Source organism: Phyllobates terribilis, unplaced genomic scaffold, assembly GCF_046119375.1.
Source record: "Phyllobates terribilis strain yellow unplaced genomic scaffold, ASM4611937v1 Scaffold_7__3_contigs__length_470593459, whole genome shotgun sequence".
NCBI classification, from domain to species: Eukaryota; Metazoa; Chordata; class Amphibia; order Anura; family Dendrobatidae; genus Phyllobates; species Phyllobates terribilis.
The window spans coordinates 79,110,696-79,131,551 of record NW_027362767.1 but is presented as its reverse complement, the minus strand read 5'-3'; the positions used below and the strand labels follow the sequence as shown (position 1 = coordinate 79,131,551).

Sequence of the window (20,856 nt, the reverse complement as noted above, 5' to 3'; positions counted from 1 at the left end):
CAGTTTTATGGAGACCGAGTCTGCTATAAAAATTGGTCTTTTCAATATCTCAAGGGCGATTTTAGCAAATTATTTTATTTTGTTAGTTATTTGTGAGGGGAAAGCAGATCTGGTAATATATTATTCAAGACCATAATTGTAACTGGACACCCCACAATAGGCTGAGAAAGGAGAAGGAATCCTGTTACAGCTGATGTAAGCAGAGCGATGGTGTCCCTGTATGGGAGGGCAGAATATTGCAGAGCTGGATGTGCTCCGCTACCTTTCCAAGCTGCATATTTTAGGTGTAAATCAAGAATCTACAGGAATATTTGATGTCTAAATGTATTTAATTTGGTTAAAGGGAATCCTGCATGTTCCATTAGCATAGCACACACTTTAATAATAGTCAGTTCTCTAATATTAAAGGGGCTTTCCAGGCCCCATTGACTTGCTGTGAAACTTCTGCTATGTTCTGAGCTGTCACAATGTAGGTATGTGACCTTCAGCTCCTTATTTCCTGCTATGGTCAGATCTAAGCACAGAGTAGAGATTTCCTTCTGTGCTTTCAACTGCTGACTGCAGATTTGGTGGTGGAGCTGTTCAAAGTACTCTGTGCTTTTAACATCTCAGCCACCCCCTCTGCATTGTGTTCTGAATGGTGATGTCATGTGGTGGGGGTTGACCTGTGATCTTTTGCAAGTTTACAGTGACTGGGGAAGTATGCAAAAGGGAGAGAAGAAGTTTAGAGGCAACATGTGTGGGCTCCACACAGAAGTAATCTTATCTACTTGTGACTTTGGCCAGAAGGATGGTGCTTGGTGTTCCAGAATTCTAGATTACATTCTAATACACACATACATTTTATGACTCATGGCTCCCGTACAGTGCACTGAGTTTGTATGGAACATCCTTGACTGCAGCAGAGTCTCAGGATAGCACATAGTAGGTGAAGTGAGGGGAATGTTGGGAGGGAAAAACTGTGTATGCAGAGATTTATCCATCCTGAGACTGAGTCTCAGGATGGTGCTTGGTAGGTAAAGTGGGCACGCACTGAGGGTGGGCATGTGTGAGCGGTGGGACATATACTGCTCTGCCTCTTGGGAAATGTAGTATAGAGGAACAGAAGGAGAGCTTGCTGGAAGTTCAGGATCTAAAATATAACACCACAAAAATGGCTGAATGGGAGGTAAAGATAATAAAGGTAACGGCAGGTTGGGTTCTCATTACAGGGATACTGTGTGTGTGTGTGTGTGTGTGTGTGTGTGTGTGTGTGTGTGTGTGTGTGTGTGTGTGTGTGTGTGTGTTCTACTATAATTGTTTTGGGTTTTCTTGTGCCCTCATTATATTCAGGCATGTTCCACTGTAGACAATCTTGTTTGTTATAAGGATCTTCTGGTTATAAGCATTTTGCATTCCCTGCTGCTGGGACATTTACTAATCAACATGGTGGTGGGTACCTGGCAATAGGTTTTTCATTTCCTTGCAGCGCCATCAGTGGGTGAATTAACATTACATTGTACTTATTGACATTAACATGCTGTTTGTTAATTAAAATATATTTATTATAAAAAAAAAAATTGCATTTGATTATGAATACGTTTTGCTCTTTAAATCTTATTTATGTCGACTTAGATTGACATCCACTGTCTTGCAATACTTCAAGGCATTAGTTCAGTAAGAAAGCCGAAAGAGTGAGCTTCATTGCAATATGAAGTTCTGATTCTAGGTCGTTGATCTACCACCTGTGGCTCTATAGCTGTGGAAAAACAACAACATCCAGCATGCCCTGACAGCCTTTGGCTAGGAGTTCTAGTTTGGTAACTGGTGGAGGATCCAACCAGTAGAGAGCTGCTCTACTCCTACTTGCCAGTTTATGGGTTTCAGGTCTTAGAATGAATGGACCGGCCGCGGGTCTCTTGGCTGAGGCTGTTGAGTTGGGGTCAGTAGACCTGCGATTGGTCCAAACATTGCAGTCTGTGCTTGGAACGTGAATGTTGAAAGTGTAAAACCAGCCTCCTAAAATGTACAAGAGAAAAGTGTTAACAATGACACAGAATTCTGTGCAGCACATGAAACTACTTCTATGTTGACTAGATTACATTTTGATTGATCACTTTCTTCTGTTCTGCAGATACAGTTTGTCGGGATGGGTGATGAAGTCGAGTAGATCACGTGATAGAAGATCTACGCAATCAAAACCTACAAAAACTTTTTTTTTTTTTTTTTTAATTTGATGACTTTGGAGAAATCTTGTGATTTGCATGTGTTTTGATTACCATGAGTCAGCAGCCTCAGCAGAAGGCTTCGAATAAAAGGACAGGAAAAAGAATAACTTTTTTTAATGAATCTCAAGGCCAGCCTGTGAATACTTATTCTGCTCCACCTAACAATATGCTGAACGCTGTCATGTACACCCAAGAGAGACCAGACGGCATCAGAATTAACCAGCAGCAAGTTCCTGGAAAGTGGAATGTGGGTGATCAGAACGAGGCCACCTGGGCAGCTCAGCAAACAAATATGTGGCAGCGAAATGCTGCAAGTTATGCTATGCAACTGATGCCTTCCTACTACAACCATCATGAGCCTATCAAGAGAAGCCAAGACAAGGGAGTGGGGGTGTCCCAGATGGATATCTATGGAGACGCTCTACAGCAGATGATGTCTCAAAAGACACAGTTGGAGCAGCATCAACTAGCTCGGCAGCAGGCCCATTTAAACTCCATTTTGCAAGCGCAGCAACAGCAACAGCAACAACAACAGCAGCAGCAGCAACAGCAACAACAGCATCATCAAAATCAGCATCTTGCTTTGCAGTCATTCCAAACGGCATTTGGACATCAGGGTCAGAAAACATCTTTGCCAAATTTATTTCACGTTTTTCCAGATGCTCAATCAAATGCTGCATATGTCGCTCAGCAGAAACAGACTGCTCTTCCTAAAATGCAACTTTTCGAGAGTTTTTACCCATCGCAGCAGCAGCAACAGGCAGCCTACAGCATGCAGCAGGGTGTTTCACTAAGCCAACATGCAGCTTCCCAGCAGAAGATACCTGTGATGAGCCAGCTACAACGTGTTCCCACGTCGGAGGAGTATATGAAAGCTCTTGCAGAGCAGAGCCAGCAGTCTGTACTGCCCAAAGCTCAAATACCATTGCCACGTCGGTCCCGAAGACTTTCCAAAGAAGGACCCGAACCTTTACCTCCCACTGTGGTTGACCAGTCAAATAACCCTTATCCACACCACCAGTACGAACAAGGGGTTCATCAGTTGGCTGCCCAGGAGAGGTACAAGCAGCTCATGTCGAGAGATGTACATGAAACCCAGCATGGCAGCCGCCATGATATAGAAAATGCATCCGTACCTCATAATGGTAAACCAAGAGAGGTCCCGGCAGTCGAACAAAACTCCATGGTGCCAGTACTGCCCGCGGGGGCAGGAGCTGTGACCGTGATCCAATCAACACGGAGAAGGCGCCGCATATCACAAGAAGCCAATTTATTTACCTTAGCCCAAAAAGCAGCAGAAATGCCAAATCTTGAGAACACTAAGGCAAGTAGAGGTCAAATGTATATCTATAAATAATAATGTCATTATTAAGTGTCTGTATACCAATCCTGTCACTCGCTATAAACGTGTAATTTTCTTTTTACCTGGTGTAAATGCCGCTGTTCCCCTGAATCCGGCATTGTATTTCTCTTGTTTCTGCGCCTCTATGTTCTTGAGACACCGCCTCATCTTCCCTGTATATTGTCTTTTTAGCCAAATGGGCAGAGTCCCCATATATGGGAGGTTAATTGAGAACCGCACCCACTTGGATAAAAAAAAATAAAAATTATGTACAGGGTGGGCCATTTATATGGATACACCTAAATTAAATGGGAATGGTTGGTGATATCAACTTCCTGTTTGTGGCACATTAGTATATGGGAGGGAGAAAACTTTTCCAGATGGGTGGTGACCATGGCGGCCATTTTGAAGTCGGCCTTTTTGGATCCAACTTTTATTTTTTTTTTCAATGGGAAGAGGGTCATGTGACACATTAAACTTATTGAGAATTTCATAAGAAAAACAATGGTGTGCTTGGTTTTAACGTAACTTTATTCTTTCGTGAGTTTTTTACAAGTTTATGACCACTTATAAAATGTGTTCAAAGTGCTGCCCATTGTGTTGGATTGTCAATGCAACCCTCTTCTCCCACTCTTGACACACTGATAGCAACACTGCAGAAGAAATGCTAGCACAGGCTTCCAGTATCCATTGTTTCAGATGCTGCACATCTCGTATCTTCACAGCATTGATAATTGCCTTCAGATGACCCCAAAGATAAAAGTCTAAGGGGGTCAGAATGGGAGACCTTGGTGGCCATTCAACTGGCCCACGACGACCAATCCACTTTCCAGGAAACTGTTCATGTAGGAATGCTCGGACCCGACACCCATAATGTGGTGTGCACCATCTTGTTGGAAAAACTCAGGGAACGTGCCATCTTCAGTGCATAAAGAGGGCAACACATCATCATGTAGAAATTTCAGATATCCAGTGGCATTGAGGTTTCCATTGATGAAGAATGGCCCCACTATCTTTGTACCCCATATACCACACCATACCATCAAGATAAGAGATGTGCAGCATCTGAAACAACGGATACTGGAAGCCTGTGCTAGCATTTCTTCTGCGGTGTTGCTATCAGTGTGTCAAGAGTGGGAGAAGAGGGTTGCATTGACAATCCAACACAATGGGCAGCACTTTGAACACATTTTATAAGTGGTCATAAACTTGTAAAAAACTCATGAAAGAATAAAGTTACGTTAAAACCAAGCACACCATTGTTTTTCTTATGAAATTCTCAATAAGTTTGATGTGTCACATGACCCTCTTCCCATTGAAAAAAATAAAGTTGGATCCAAAATGGCCGCCATGGTCACCACCCATCTGGAAAAGTTTTTCCCCTCCCATATACTAATGTGCCACAAACAGGAAGTTGATATCCCCAACCATTCCCATTTAATTTAGGTGTATCCATATAAATGGCCCACCCTGTACAGGGAAGAGGAGGCTGTATCTCAGGAGCAGGGAGGCACAGGAACTAAAGGAAAACACCAGGTTCGGGAGGACAGCGGCATTTACATGACATTAAACAAAAAAAACCTATTCTGGCAAATGGCAGGTAGTTTTTTTAAATATTATTAGATTGGAGAAGCTCTAACTTTATGTCCAAGGTCTTAGGCCAGCGTTTGGGTCATACTTGCAATAATGTATTAGCGTGCAGTTTGTGCACAATTCACACAATTCACTCCAATTGATACAATACTCCTTCATACTCCAATCACTCCAATTCATACAATATCAGGTATATACAAAATTAGTCATGACAATAGAAACACTGTTGGGTAAAGTGAATAGCATTGATTATACTGTTTAAGCTAAAAGTGATCTGTCAATACTCCAAGTTTAATGGGTTTTGAAGCAAAAAAAATAAAAAAGGTAAGAGTGTGACAATGTCGAGGGCCAAATTTTGATGGCTAGATGACTGGGTGAGAGCATATCCAGCTACCACGCAGATCAAAGAAAATACCTTTCATAATGCTCCCTTTCCATGGATTGCGCAGATCTGTGCTTGGTACCTTCTCTCTCCTTGCACTATCCGGCCTTCCTGCTTTGATGGCCTTGGATGACGTCTTCTACATTGTGTCATCCACCCAGCGCTGCAAACCTCCAGCAGGTGCAGTTGAAGCACAGACCTGCACTGGCGCGTTTCGTTCTGCTCTGAGGGAGCCAATGACCCAGAAGTGAAGTTGGCGCATGCACATTAGACTCCACAGATTACAGCAAAGCGCGCCTGCGCCATTGTGTGTTCCTGTGTCATTCACTCGGCGCTGCAAGCCTCAAGCCGGTGCAGTTGAAGCACAGACCTGCGATGGCGCGCTTTGCTTTGCCCTGTGGAGTCCCGTAAAGCACATGCGCCGGCTTCACTTATGGGTTATTGGCTCCCTCAGAGCAGAACGAAGCGCGCCAGGCTTCAACTGCGCAGGTTCGAGGTTTGCATCGCCGAGTGGATGACGTAGGACATGTCATTCACGTCGATCAGTGGGAAGACCCGAGAGAGGAGGCGCGGAGCACAGACCAGTGACTCCCATCGGATGGGCCTCAACGATTAGCAAATGGGAGAATTGTATAAGGTGGAGCAGGGGGCTTATACACGTTACAGAAGTGTTGTGTAAGAGGGCTTAGAGCTTTTAGTTTATTCGGGGGACAACCTGGGGACTGGTTCTTTTTAAAGATCATGTAGAGTCCTTGCTTTCATGGGTCAGACTGGACCTTGCTCAATTCTTGGTGGTTTTAATGTTATGACTGATCATTGTACAAGTCCAGAGTCAATTTCAGCCCTCGTTTCTGTTCTTGGGATCACAGCCAGAATAGCAGGCTCTGTTCTCAGGGTCACAGCAACCAGAACTGACAGCGTCCAAAAATATCTCCATGAAGCTGGTGAGCTTGAGCATTGCTGTCATTACATTGCTCGCTGTCTTACAATGTGAGAATGAGACTGAATTTCTTGCTGGCTATAAATAGGTGCAGTAATGAAACTTCAGGGTGGTGTGGAACACGTGAAAAGGATGCGAAGGATGCGCTCACACGCTTCTGGCCCGTTTCCAAAAGGAAGAATAATGCATGTGATATAGCAATCTCTTACTGACATCTTACCTGGGTTCAGGGAGAGATTTTGTGCAGCCGTGGTGACCATTGAAATGCAATTCATTTATCAGAAGGGTCCGGATTTACTGACATCAATCAAATTTTGCTAATTTTTATTTATTCGGAATGTCTGAAAAGATAAACTGCACTTAAAGGGACATTCTCAGACTTTGATATTGATGATCTCACTGGAGCATTGCGACCTCATGAAATACCTCATTGGTTGGGGGAGCTGGAATTGAGCCACCGCACATCTGATATTGAAGGCAGGCCAACAGTATCAAAGTCCTGGAAAACCCCATTTTAAAGGGGCACCAACCTATATAAACGGGTTCCATATGATTTGTTGCTTTCATACGAATATAATTGCTATGGAGAGCTTGAGATTTATCTTCTTGGACCATATATATTGTGCTGTACAAAATGTTTTAGGCAGGTGTAGCAAAACATCTGTAAAGTAAAAATGCTTTCCAAAAAAGAAGTGTTTTAATATTTTGGTAATTGATTAAAAATAAAGTGAATGAACAGAAGAGAAATCTACATTATATCAATATTTATTGACCACCTTCTGCCTTTACAACTGCATCAGTTCTCCTAGGTACAAGCACATCGTTTTGAAGGAACTCAGCAGGGAGGTTGTTCCAAACATCTTGGAGAACAAGCCACAGATCTTCTGTGGATGTCACTTGTGCAAATCCTTCTGTTTCTTCATGTGATCCCACACTTACTGGATGATGTGAGTTCAGGGCTCTGTGGAGCCGGATCATCACTTCCAGTACTCCTTGTTCATCTTACACTGGAGTTGGTCCTTAATGACATTGGCTGTATGTTTGGGGGTCATTGTAGTGCTGCAGAATAAAATTGGAGCCAATCCAAAGTCTCCCTGATGAATTACTATCTGCCTGAATTTCTCAACATTGAGGAAATTGTTAATCTTAACCAAATCCCCAACTCCATGTGCTGAACTGTAGGTGCAAACTTGCAGGACCCTCCACCATGCTGCACTGTTACCTGCAGACACACATTATTGTACTGCTGTCCAGCCCTTTGGCGAATAAACTGCCTCTGTCACAGCCAAATATTTCACATTTTGACTCATCAGTCCAGAGCACTTGCTGACATTTTTCTGCACCCCAGTTCTTGTGATCTAATGCCTAGTTGAGTCGATTGGCTTTGATTCCATGTTGAAGGTATGGCTTTTGGCTGCAATTCTTCCATGAACACCACTTCTGGACAGATTTCTCTGGACATAGATGGGTGTAGCTGGATCCCACTAGTTATTGCCAGTTCTGAGCTGATGGCACTGCTGGACATCTTCCAATTTTGAAGGGAAGTAACAACGTGTCTTTCATCTGCTGCACTGTTTCCTTAGATGACCACTGCATCTACAGTCCTCAATATTGCCAATTTCTTGGTGTCCTCAATGCTGATAAATACAGGCATATACTTATCCATCATGCACGATCTTCTGGGAGTCATCCGAATGGCTCCAAATTTATTCTGCAGCTGGACAATGACCCCAAACATGCAGCCAATGTCATTAAGAATTATTTAGAGAGTAAGAAGAACAAGAAGTCCTGGAAGTGATATATAGCTCCCACAGAGTCCTAATCTCAATATTATCCAGTCTGTCTGGGATTACATGAAGAGACAGAAGGATTTGCTATTTTGAAGGAAAGGGGCAGTCTCATCATTATATTGATGTGAGTTAGATTTCCCTTTTGTTAATTCACTTTGCATTTTGGTAATTGATAAATATAAACTACTAACGCTTCTATTTTTTAAACCTTTCTTACTTTTCAGCATTGTTTCTACCGGGGCTGTGGAGTCGGACTCTGAGCCCATTTTGGTGGAGTCGGTATAAAATAGACTGACTCCGACTCCTAAAATATATAATAAATTGGGTACAGTAGTTCAATGCAGTTTGTGGTGAATATTTTTTCATAAGAATTTGGGAAAGTTATGAAATGTCCTATAAATGTCTGTCCTATTCCTGATCTTAGGGTCTAGACTTTTACGGGGCTGAATCTGCGTTACAGTAAAGTTATAACTTAAACATGAGTCATGTATGAGGGAGTCGTGGAGTAATGGAAATTGAGGAGTCAGAGTTGGAGGTTTGGCTTACCAACTCCACAGCCCTGGTTTCTACACCTGCCTAGAACTTTTGCACAGAACTGTATATATAAACAAATTTTGGTGCATTTTGTAGTTTGTTTATTATAACTACTCATGTAGACAGGGCATCTAATATTTGAATACAACATAACCAGTGTTCATGATGTCCTAAAAACAGAATAATCGTGAAAAGTGGAGTTTCCAAAAACATCAAGGACCTACAATCATGAGATGGGGCAGAAAACAGCGACTTCCAAGCCTTCTCATAAACTGTGCAGACAGTGATGGCAGCGCCCCAACAGCCGATCGGCCCCACATTGTGGTTTTAGTGTTCATACAGGGATTTATTTTTCCTAAGGCAGTTTGTAAAGAGACACTTGAAAGATGGATGTTTTATTTTTTAAACCTATTAGTCGGGTGAAAGAAAAAGTATTCCCAGGAAAATGTTATTTGTTACCCAGTGACATTGATTAGGTATAGCCAGGTTGAACCAGCGAATATGGTTGTGATGTTATAAAGATAATTATTCAATAGTTGTTCAACCATCAGACTACTTTTATAGAAAATGTCACGCTTGCCTCCCGATGACAAGTGGATTGTCCATTTCCGGGAAAATCAACTTTGAATCTTTTATATAAATCGGTCTGCAAGTGCACGGATTCTGTATTAATCCCTATCTAGTGCCACCTCCACGGGCTCGATTGACAATGCCTTTTAAAGGGGTTTTCCACTACTAGGACAACCCCTTCTTGATCAAAATGTTTGGCCAAGATGAAATAAACTTATGTTCCCGTGGTGCCGGCACAGTTTCCACGGCGTCGGCACTCGCTCTCCCCGGGACTCCCGTGCTGTTGTTGTGACACGTGACGCCGGCAGCCAATCAGTGCTGGTGTCAGTCTCCACCTTCAGACAAATCAAACATGAAGAGGAAGTCCGGGCTGCAGCTGATTTCGGACTTCCTCTTCATGCTCAATTCGACAGGAGGCGGGGACAGTGACACCAGCACTGATCGGGTGCCACCGCGGGAGCGGAGCCAGCATGGGAAGTGAGGATAGGCTTTATTTTATTGGGGTCCCCCAGCGTGGGGTATGAACAAGACTTGTCCAAGTAGTGGACAACTTCTTTAAGCCCTGCTGTCCATTCCTAATCTGACTGGTTCTTTTTTTTAAAGGTTTGGTATTTCCGATTACTTTTCCAGTTGACATCTGACTCCGCTCTAGTGTTATCCGTCCTTTGTTGTGTACAGAACATATTTTATGGTTGCGATGGAATAAAAGCTTGAAGCTGACTTGATTTTCTTTTTGATATTTTAGGATAATGAGACTTTAAGAGACAAGAATGAGACTTTGAAAAGCAATGTAGAAATTACAAGAGCATCATCTCCTAAGAAGCCCCGAGGGGAGGGAGAATTGAGACCCCTGGTTATGCCGGTATCTGTACCGGTGAAAATGGATACTGGGCGGGAAAAGAGAGATGATGAAAGGACTCAGAGGGCAGCAGTACTATCTGAAAGGCTGCCGTTTACCTCAATGCCAACTGTTATAGTGACCCGACACAGGGTTGGTCCTCCAGGTGTCTCAGAGCCTGCCATACAGGTAAGCCCAGAGGTTTTGACCTTCTTAATCAGCCAGAGTCACGGTCATCAGTTTCTATTAACAAATTCTATAGATGTCAAGAAGGCTGTTGAGTTTGGGTAGTGATCAGTGACCAGTCAGTACATCAGTCTGTTATCTGTCCGTCAATGTCAACTGTATGAAGCCAGCCTAAGGCTTTATGCTCCTTGCCATATTAGACATTTTGAAAGCTTTATGGCTTGCTCCATTGTTTTCCCAGAGGTAAATACTGTGCCTATAGATCCATCATATGGATCCGCAATAACAATGTTCCAATGAGGGTCTGTGCATGTGGCATTGCCATGTGGATGATCCCTTACTCTTAGGATAGGTCACACGACAATTCTCTATCCAAGAAAAAAACGTCTGATTATTCTGATCAGACTTTCATCTGAGTTTGATCAGAGTGGCATCAGTTTTTCCTGAGGTGTAGAGAAAAAAAAGTTTCCTTAACTTCTCCATTCTGTCAGTCCGTGAAAATCGGACTGCACTTGCATGTCATCCGACTGCAGTCCGATGTTTCTCACTGACCTATAGACTTGAATTGCAGATTTTCATCCAACACTTGGATCAAAATCTAACATGTCCCCAATTTTTTCTTCGAACCACTAGGTCAGAGCAAAAAATCGGACATGTGGACAGCCACATAGAATATCATAGGTACAAGTGCTATGCATAAAACCAGGATTGCACTCGTCTGATTATAAACAGTCATGCACACGAGCACTTGACCAGGCCATACATGGTACGATACAGCCATTGAGCTTAGAATTGGGAATCTTCAAGATATTGCACACTGGTTTTCCAAAGTGTTGCGACACGAAGGATCCAAGAATAAGCAAGTGGCTTGTTAACTATCAATGATGAGTCCGGTGGCTTTCTATGGCTGCTTTTATTTGGCCCCAAGTTACCTGCATGTTACAATATTAAGTTCTAACTGGTAAAATATTACATGCAGGAAGGGCCAAGTCATTGCTGGATGAAGGTGGCTTTACATAGAAGTAGAGTTATTGATGGCCTGTAGATGTTTGATATGAAAAGCTAGAATGCTGCCATGTGCAGTGTCCATTTTTATAATTTTACAGCAAAAATAATTTGCCATATACTGCTGACACCTTATCTTCACCGCTCTGCAGAACAATGAGACCTCTTCGATGTCAGAAACTCCTTCCCGGAAGCCCAAGCAGCGACCAAGGCCTGAACCGTTGTTCATCCCTCCCAAGTCTGGCACCTTTGTTGTTCCAGTTTACGCCAACATAACTCCCTATCAAAGCCACCTCCGCTCTCCGGTTCGAGTTCCTGAGCATGTTGGTGACAAAAACTTCGAGTTGCCTCCTTACACACCGCCTCCAATCCTCAGCCCTGTGCGTGAGGGCTCCGGACTTTACTTCAATGCCATCATATCTGCGAACACACATTCAATGCCCCCACCAATCACACCAAAAAGCAGCACAAGAACCCTGCTAAGATCTAGTAAGTGATTTATTCTTGGATATCCGGAGCTGATTTTCCTCTTTTTTGTTTCTAAATGTGGCAGAACTGTACAAATTTCCCATAATTTCCAAAGGATCCAATACACATGGACCAGGTTTTCTGTTAAATTGGCTTCTTATTCTTGGGTGTAGTATTGCAGCTCACTATAATTCAAGTAAATGCTGTAATTTTTTTTTTTTTATCTCCTTATGTAACCTATTTTGTAATGTTTTAAAAGCCTTGTTTGTATTCTCATATAACCCATTTAAGTTGTTTCTTTGGATATATTTGGGTCAGTATATGGAGCACATATGTTTTGCAATTAAATTGTATTTTTTTTTGCAGCTAGTGGAGAGGACATGCCGCCTTTACTGACAGCAGAAGCAACGCCTGTTAGTCTTGAACCGTAAGTTGGCATATACGTAGTTGCTTGGTTCAGATTTTCTCGTTTGTATACTGTTTATTCTGCAGCTCAGTTGAAAGTTTCCAACAAAAAAAAAACTTTTGATAATCCCTATTATGGCATTTTAAGAGAAAATTTCACCAGTTTGAGCAGGTTAAACTGGCCACATCATGGAATGGTGGCTGCAGAGCTGAGTAAAACAGTTATTTTTAAGTTTTATTCTCTGTTGTGGAGATATTCACTTGTAAAGTTTAGGTTTTAATTTATGATGAGCCCAAGCGGGCGTTAACAGAGATTTGTTTCTGGGGGCGTGTACTTTGTCCCCTGCATGAGGTTCACCAATCATAAGCAGGCTGTGTCATGCAGGGGAGAAAATGACACGCCCCCTCTCCTGACTGACCGCTACAGTTTAGACATACAGCAGAGCTGAGTTATGTATCATTACAAACCTTTCTAGATTTTAAGTATTAATAAATGTAAAAGTTTTTCTAAAAGAAATTACATTATGTACACTGTGCATGGACAAAGAAAAGCTATATAGTACACATTTACACAGGAGAATTTGTCTCTGTAACACATTCATATATCGCTGAGCCCTTATTCAGCAGCTGCGATTGTATAGTATTAGGATTGAGACATATCATCTTTGCCCATAATGACACATTCTAAGCTGCAATAAAAGAATTTTACAGCTGGAACAAAGTGGAAACCATGTAGACATGTCTGCTTCTTTCACTGCCGTCTATATTGTCCCAGGTGGTGACCATGTGGAATCCAGAACAAACGACCCATGTATTTTCCAATCATATATTATTTGTGCATTTTCTAAAAGTATGTGAAGGGGGGGCAGGATCCCTTTTATACATTGCTTAAAAGACCTTTACACTTCCTATTTTCTGGGGTACTTTGTATTCATATGAAAAATATACACATGGTGACACTAAGGCTATTTTTTCTTTTTTTCTTTTACGGTATTTGCTGGCGTTTTTGCTTTTTTTTTTTTTTGCACCTAATTCTTCAAAAGTTGTTTATGACGTTTGCGCAAAGTTAAAGCAATATTTTTTTTGGGGGGTCTTAAATGCAAAAAGTCACACATGTTGCAGAATGTCGCAAGACCAATTCAATCTCTAAAAACATTGATATTAAAAATGGTGCGGTGAGGAAACATACAGTTTCATAGGGACTGCATGAATTTAAAGGGATTGTCGGACTCTTAAGTTGTATCAGTCCATATGGCTGCAGACCTATAAAATAAGAAACGGAACTAGCACTCACCTTCCCGGGTCCCGTGCTGCCGCTCTGCTAATACTCCAGTCATTGTTGATGGGCTGCAGTTGTGTCGTCATGTCTACCGCTCAAATGACTGCACACTAAGAATGGTGACTGGCTGCAGCAATCTACATCAGCACAGTTGCTGAGCCTAGTGGTTGTCTGCTGCCGCAATGGCATCAATCTAGAGCCCATCAACAAAGGCTGGAGTTCTGTCGGAGAGGCAGCGTTTGTTATGGGATGGGTGAGCATTGGTTCCATTTGCTTGTTTTTTTTTCTTTTACGTTTGCAACCCCTGGCAGGATTATAATGAAAGTATCCTCATGACACTTGGTGAGTGTTAAAACTCTTTCTCCCTCTCTGCACAGTGACCTCTGCATAGCTCACAGAGCATGCTTACAACAATGTCCCATAGAAGTTAAATATAATCTCCCAGTGTTACGATAATGGCATAGTGCTGCTGGAAACCAGTGGCCGAAGGAGCACAAGCAGAACAGCAAGTGGTAGTAGAAATTCTTGTAGTTAGCAAAAATAGTTCTAGGAAACAATCCGTAGATAGGTGAGAACAATCTAGGAAAGAATGTTCAGGAGCTTGGAGACTGAAGCTAAGCTAACCGCTAGACACAATGAGTGAGAGATCCAATTCGGCTTTAAGTAGGCCCAAACGGGAAACAAGATGCATCCCCACAGGTTCAGAATCTGCCATCTTATTAAAGGGCAATTGCAGAACACAACAGCAGCCTCTAGTGGTAAGGAGTGGGATTGCTGCGTAATTATTAAGGTGAACAATAGCAGCCACTAGTGGTCAAACTGTAGAAAGACAACTGGAATTCTGACACCCAGGTTTCTATGGTCCATGTGGCTGTTGTAAATAACTGGATGTTGCTTACAAAGTAGCATCTTAGGCAGGATGGCTGTTCCCATAATTCTGTATAGAAAATAGAATAAAAAAAATTATACTTTTTTGCTAACCACTTATTTTGTAATTGCCAGGATCTGTTTTTCATTAATACAGTTGATACATTTTAAAGTTAATGGCATATTAAAGTTGATATGTTGTAAAACTATTAAGTTGTATCCTGTTTTCCTTTTTAGACGCATTAACATTGGTGCGCGGTTCCAGGCAGATATTCCGGATCTCAGAGACAGGAGTTTGGCATTTGCTGATAAATATAAAGCGGACGTGGTTTGGTGTCCTTGGGATGATTTGGAGAATAAGCAAGGTGGGCAAAAGTTTATTTAAAAATATACAAAATGTAAGTACAAGCCATCTGTATGGGAATATCCTTCTATATATAGCTTGCATGTCTATCTTGTACAGCATGCATGTCTACCATGACACAGCTGCCGGGAGTTCAAACTGTACTTGTGTTTGAGAAGTTTATGCGATGGTTTACACAGGGCAGGTTTTCCATTTGTATTATTCAGACAGTAAATTTTCAGTGTTTTGAAGTGGCAGCAAAGTGGATGAACTTGTCAAATCTGCAAAGTGCAAATTGACCTGTGGCATGCTAAATCCACAACATGTCAATCTGTGCTACAGATATCACCCTTTGCAATACATAGGATGACATCCACAGCAATTCCACATGTAGCTTTTGCAGGTACTCTTATTTTTGCATGGATGTACCCTTAAAATAAATCCATCAGCAGTTTTTGCTATGTAATCTGAGAGCAACATGATGTAGGGTCAGAGCGCCTGATTCCAGTGATGTGTCACTTACTGGGCTGCTTGCTGCAGTTTTGATAAAATCCCTGTCTTCTCTGCTGTACCTGTATCAGTGCTCAAATGCTGAGCTGTGTGTAACCCCGCCCACACCACTGATTGGCAGCTTGCTGACAGTGTACATGGGAAGCTGCCAATCAGTTGTGGAGGGCGGGGTTACATAGCTGGACTGCTTGACATGTGACAGCTAGTCCTACAATGATGATCTCCTACTGATAAAACACTGATTGTATTGAAACTACAACACACAGCCTAGTAAGTGACACATCCCTGCAATCTCTGCTCCTACATTATCCTGCACTCAGATCAAATAGCAAAAATTTGCGGACAGATTCCCTCATAAAGACAACATTATATTATAAAAGCTTTACCTTGATGAAAGTTTTTTTTTTTTTCCATGCTTTGCAACAGTTGCGTAATATTTATTGTATTAATATTATTTATACGTCAAAGCAATTCCGTATTCGGAATCTCCATATTGAAGGATACAATCTTAATAATTGGGTCGCAGCCAGGTGCAGCATTGCCGCATCCTTCATTTACCTCTTTGTAGCTGCAGTGTTTATGCACCGTGATGTCTCTTGTGTCTTATTATAATGTAGTAAGCTTAATTTTTTTTTTTTTTTTCCCTTCCAGCTCTGCTCACATATCGGGAGGTTAGCAGAGTTGGTGAAGACATATACTGATACCTGCTGGGAAGCCAGCGCGATCCACAGGCATTGTACACCTGTCTAATTGACTATACAGGTGCATGATGCCCATCACATGTGCGTCCCGGCAGGTATCAGTAGACATAACATCCGGACTTTTTGTTGCCCAATTGGTTGTAATACCCATTTCCTATTAAAATAATAGTGCAATCAGAGAATGCATGTTAGATATAGCTGTGATCTCCGCTTCTCTGTATATAGGCACCGCTGCTCCAAATATGGCTGACTCTAATCTATGTATAAGCCGTCTATGGTCTATTGAGAACGGTCTATGCTATTGTTCCTAATGGTCCCTGTTTTCCCACCAGCAGTTGAGCAGTTGCTGACAGCCGCCTGTTCCAGTATCTTACCGGGTGGTGGCACCAATCAGGAGCTAGCACTTCATTACCTTTACGAGTCTAAGGGGAACATTTTGGTAAGTCTGTGCTCCGTCATAATAAAAAAATAAAAAATTTTAATTTTTTTTTCTAATAAATGAATAAACCAGATCCTAATTTTGAAATAAATATTTCTTCAAGAATGAAAATAAACTCTAAAAATGTTGCAAAAAAAAAAAATGAAAGTAAGATACATAAAACTACTGTATATGTGGCATTAGTGTAATTTAAGCTTTGATTGCTGAAAATTACAGTACATTGAACTATTTAATTCCTATGTCCCTTCTCTTTACAGGCCGCTCTTACCAAGCTGCTATTGAAGAAGCCAAAAAGACACAAAGGCCATCACTTAGAAAACTATCATTACTCTGGTAAGGAGAAAGAAGTGTCTGGGTTAGGCAGTTGGACTTTTTGGCAAATTGCCTCTTAATTATTCTTTGCTGTTGTTGCAACAGTTCAATGTGTTGACTCACATTATTATATAACTTATGTATTGTTCTGTCCAGGGTCAGACAGGTGGTCTGTAAATGAGAAGAGACTCTTCAACAAGGGAATGGCCATTTACAAGAAGGACTTTCTGCTGGTTCAGAAATTGGTATGTAGCCGGCTGCAAATATGTTCCCCCATGTAAATAAAAAATAAAGTATGTGCAATAAAAAAAATGTATATGTGTGTATATATAGACAGATTTTTTTATTTTATTAAAAAAAAAAAAAAAAAAAATTCTTACTGCAAAATCGTTGGTCGGATTTATGGGCCCTTGTAGTGTTATAGATGCCATGAAAACATGGGTTCACCACTCCCCCCACCTCCAATATAATGATGTCCCCCATCCTGGGCTCCTTCCTGGTACAATGTCTCCCATCCTGGGCCCCTTCCTGGTATAATGTCCCCTAGCCTGGTATAATATCTCCTATCTGGGCACCTTCCTTGTACAATGTTCCCCACCCTGGTATAATGTCTTCCATCCTGGGCCCCTTCCTGGTATACTGTCCCCTAGCCTGGTATAATGTCTCCCATCCTGGGCCCCTTCCTGGTATACTGTCCTCATCCTGAGCCCTTTCCAGTAATAATGTTCCCCATTCCAATCCAACACCATTAGAATTTTTTTTTTCTTACCGTCCTCTGTTTCCACAAACCGTGGCATCCTCTTCTATGGCCGATGCAGGAGACGGCAGCTGACACTCCACCCCTGACGGGCACTCTGATGCCAGCTGCCACCATCTGATTGGCCCAGTGTCATGTATTTCCGTGCAGGGAGCCGGCGGGTCTTTGTGCTGTAATACTTTTCAGCTGAATGTGAGTCCTCAAACGCACATCCAACTGACATGAGCACTACTGTCGGCGGACCCCCCTCCCTCCCATTAATTCAAATTTAGATTTTGGGTCCTTAAGCACACAAAGGTAGAGACCTGATTTGTCTGCTCTTAATACATATTCAGTGTTCTAAGTAATAATCAATGCACATCAATACAAGAAACTTTCTTTATTTTTTTTACCTTTATGATGTTCTGTACATTATACATAGTGAGAATTGGGCTCTACGGCACGATTGTACTCCTGCTATGATGATTGAACCCCATATGCTTCTACATTTTGGGTTACCCACTATTGGATAGGTTGCTTAAAATCTGAAAAAGTGATTGCTACCCAAGTGACTAAACTCCCTAAATATATCCGTCTGTCTGTGGAGTTGCAATTCGTCACTTAACTTAATGTGGAAACATCCAAATAGTGAACCGTACTCGTGCAGAATACTTGCACTACTTGTACACGTGAACTAACCACATCTGATGTGGATATTCCAGATTAAAACCAAAACTGTGGCTCAATGTGTAGAGTTTTACTACACCTACAAGAAGCAGGTGAAGATAGGACGCAACGGCATGCTGATATTCGGAGATGTAGAAGCGTTGGCTGATGAGAAAAACCCCAGAGAGGACTCTGAGATTGATATTAAGGTATTACTTTTATCTAAGCAATGATACTTCAGTTAAAAATGTTGATGGCGAAAAATCTTTTAACATTCAGACTTTAAAATAGAAATGTGGTCATTTTATCCCAAGTTCTGTTGTGATGTCAAACATTAGACGTGTGGAGCGGTGTTGGTGAACTAAAAAGGTGCCTGTTTGGATAAATAATTTTCATGAGAAGCGTACCCCAATAATGAAGTGATCAATGCATCCTGAGTTTGACAATTAATTAGTTTGTTTTGTTGTAGCGTCACCACTGGGGAAATGTAGCATTACACGGTTTCCATTTAAGTCATTGGGCGGATTGTATAATGCATATCCTAAAAAAAAAAAAAAAAAAAAAAAAAAAGCGTATCCTATACCTGAAATCCCCTTTTGAACCTCTGGTAGAAGGAATCTGACACTGGGAATGTGATTGTAGCCATGGGTGTTTCACTCTGAAACATTGCAGCATTTCCACATATGGTGGCTGGCGACCATGAGACTAGGATGACTAGTTAAGAAGCCCATGCCAGGCAGCTTCACCCTGCCTCGCTCCCCTAGACTGATAGGTCTCTCCCTATGAGCTAGTATAAGGAGAGACCTGTCGGTCTAGAGGATGGGGGCAGAGAGCAGCCGCTGGGAACCTGACTTGGACTAGTTGCTGGCTTCTTAAAGTTTGGTTTCTTTAAAGCAATGCACCATTTCGGAGTCAAACTGATGTACCAAGTGTTGTAAATCCCGTCCCCCTGGGTGGGAGCCAGGTGCGTGCCAAGTGCTGCATGTGGTTTGTGCCCACGTAGAGGAGGGAGTGTGATGGCCAGGAGCTCCTCTTACACATCTGCTCTCTGTCCTGTTGCACTTCATTAATGCCAGGGTGGTGTTAATCGCTTGAAGTCCTGTGATGTCTGAGTCCCTAATACCTGAGAAATCTGTAGAGAAGAAATGCCAATGTCAAACTGTCATCACCAAGCGGCAAAAAAAAGCCACACACCTAAGTCCTACTACTTTTGTGTTATTGATAAATAGGAGGAAGCAGAGTTCAAAATTGGTTAAAAAGAGTATAAAGTTTGAGTATCATTAAAAGATATTCATAACAAAAATAATACAAAAATACTTTTGTGTTATTGTGATTGTTCTCAGCACTGCTTTTATGATAAAGTAATAAAATGCAGTATTGCACAAAAAACAGTTGTTGGAAGCTGTGCTCCCGTCAATTAAAACAGAGCGTCCCCTCTGAGCAGAGCAGCGTGTACGGAGATTTTTTTTACATTTTTTTAAATTAATGGATTTTTTTGTGCATAATGATTCTCCAAGCGAAAGTAATATTTTAGAATAAAACAGAGAAACCAGCTTACCAGGCGTGAATACTCGCTATTCCAGGCACAGACTACGCTCCTGGGTAGCGTTCCAATTTTAGGCTTTAAAAACAAGTCCTTCATCCAGCTACGAGGATAAAGCAATAAAATATTTTATATTTTTCAGTAGCCATAAAAAGAATTCCAGCAGAGCAACCTCATGAAAAAATTAGGTACAAAACCTACGCGTTTCGAGCAGCCTGTCTGCTCTTAATTATGGTATAAAAAAAAAAACCTGTTAAACCGCTCGAAACGCGTTGGTTTTGTGTCCGTTTTGGAATTCTTTTCATGGCTATTGAAAAATTAAAGATTTTATTGCCTTACCCTCTTGGCTAGACTAAGGACTTGCTTTTGATACCTATATCTTATAATACTAGGATAAGGAGAGAGAATCTCCAGTATTGGGTGCGGCCTCCTTAGCCCCTCCACTAGGAAAACCATAGTGTATTACATGTGCCAAACATGTCCTTCAGGCCTAACTACGACCTTGTGATTCTTTTTTATTCTTTAAATGATAGAGTTCTCAGCGACTTGGACCAGGTATTCCTCCCCAAAACACGGAAGGCAATGATACAGAGGTGGAAAATAATGTGCATGCTGCAACGGAAGAGGAGGATGAAAAGAAGAAGATGGCTTCCCAAACAAAAGTTACACAAACTTTACAAGCTAGTGAAATAGTAAGAACTCTCAAAAATTTACTGGACGAAGGGTACTTCAATCATAGACAGATATTTATGTGTATTCATAGGAAATGTTTTAAAGATCTAATAGGTGGGGGTTTGAAGATGTCCCGAGACCCTGCACTCCAATACAAACGGGTGGAGCAGGCAGTTCTAGTTTCTCAGTTATAAAATTATGACATCTCCTGAGGATTTATAACTGGTCATTGTCCGAAGAGACCAAACTTAAATGGGGACGCAGCAGTAAATTTGCTCTGTGGTCACTTGATGCTCAGGATTAATGGGTGACCCAAAGATCGTCTCGAAACTTTATTACTATACTTTCGGTAGGATAGGTAAGTCTCAGATATCTAAAGAGGACCTTTCACCCAATGTTTCATATTGAGCTGGGTAAATGATGTAATGGTGTCTGCAGAACGGAATAAAACTAAAAAGTTAACTCATCAGGTGTCAAATACTTTGCTAATATCTTCACAACGGAGAGGCTAAATAAAGAAAAAATAAC

The 20,856-nt window shown here is 41.7% G+C and overlaps 1 protein-coding gene across 3 annotated transcripts in view; it reads left to right on the top strand.

Moving 5' to 3' along the window:
• Positions 1 to 20,856, top strand: part of MIDEAS (mitotic deacetylase associated SANT domain protein) — a 103,396-nt gene that overhangs the window by 77,958 nt on the left and 4,582 nt on the right. For 2 of the 3 annotated variants that reach the window (XM_073638844.1, XM_073638843.1), the window contains exons 2-11: positions 2,114 to 3,531; positions 10,104 to 10,385; positions 11,540 to 11,876; positions 12,222 to 12,282; positions 14,644 to 14,771; positions 16,293 to 16,399; positions 16,657 to 16,732; positions 16,868 to 16,956; positions 18,170 to 18,322; positions 20,190 to 20,348. In XM_073638844.1, the coding sequence (XP_073494945.1) occupies positions 2,260 to 3,531; positions 10,104 to 10,385; positions 11,540 to 11,876; positions 12,222 to 12,282; positions 14,644 to 14,771; positions 16,293 to 16,399; positions 16,657 to 16,732; positions 16,868 to 16,956; positions 18,170 to 18,322; positions 20,190 to 20,348 (2,664 nt within the window). In that variant the 5' untranslated portion in view covers positions 2,114 to 2,259. The remainder of the gene's footprint in view (positions 1 to 2,113; positions 3,532 to 10,103; positions 10,386 to 11,539; positions 11,877 to 12,221; positions 12,283 to 14,643; positions 14,772 to 16,292; positions 16,400 to 16,656; positions 16,733 to 16,867; positions 16,957 to 18,169; positions 18,323 to 20,189; positions 20,349 to 20,856) is intronic. The other variant, XM_073638845.1, reaches the window with a different exon arrangement.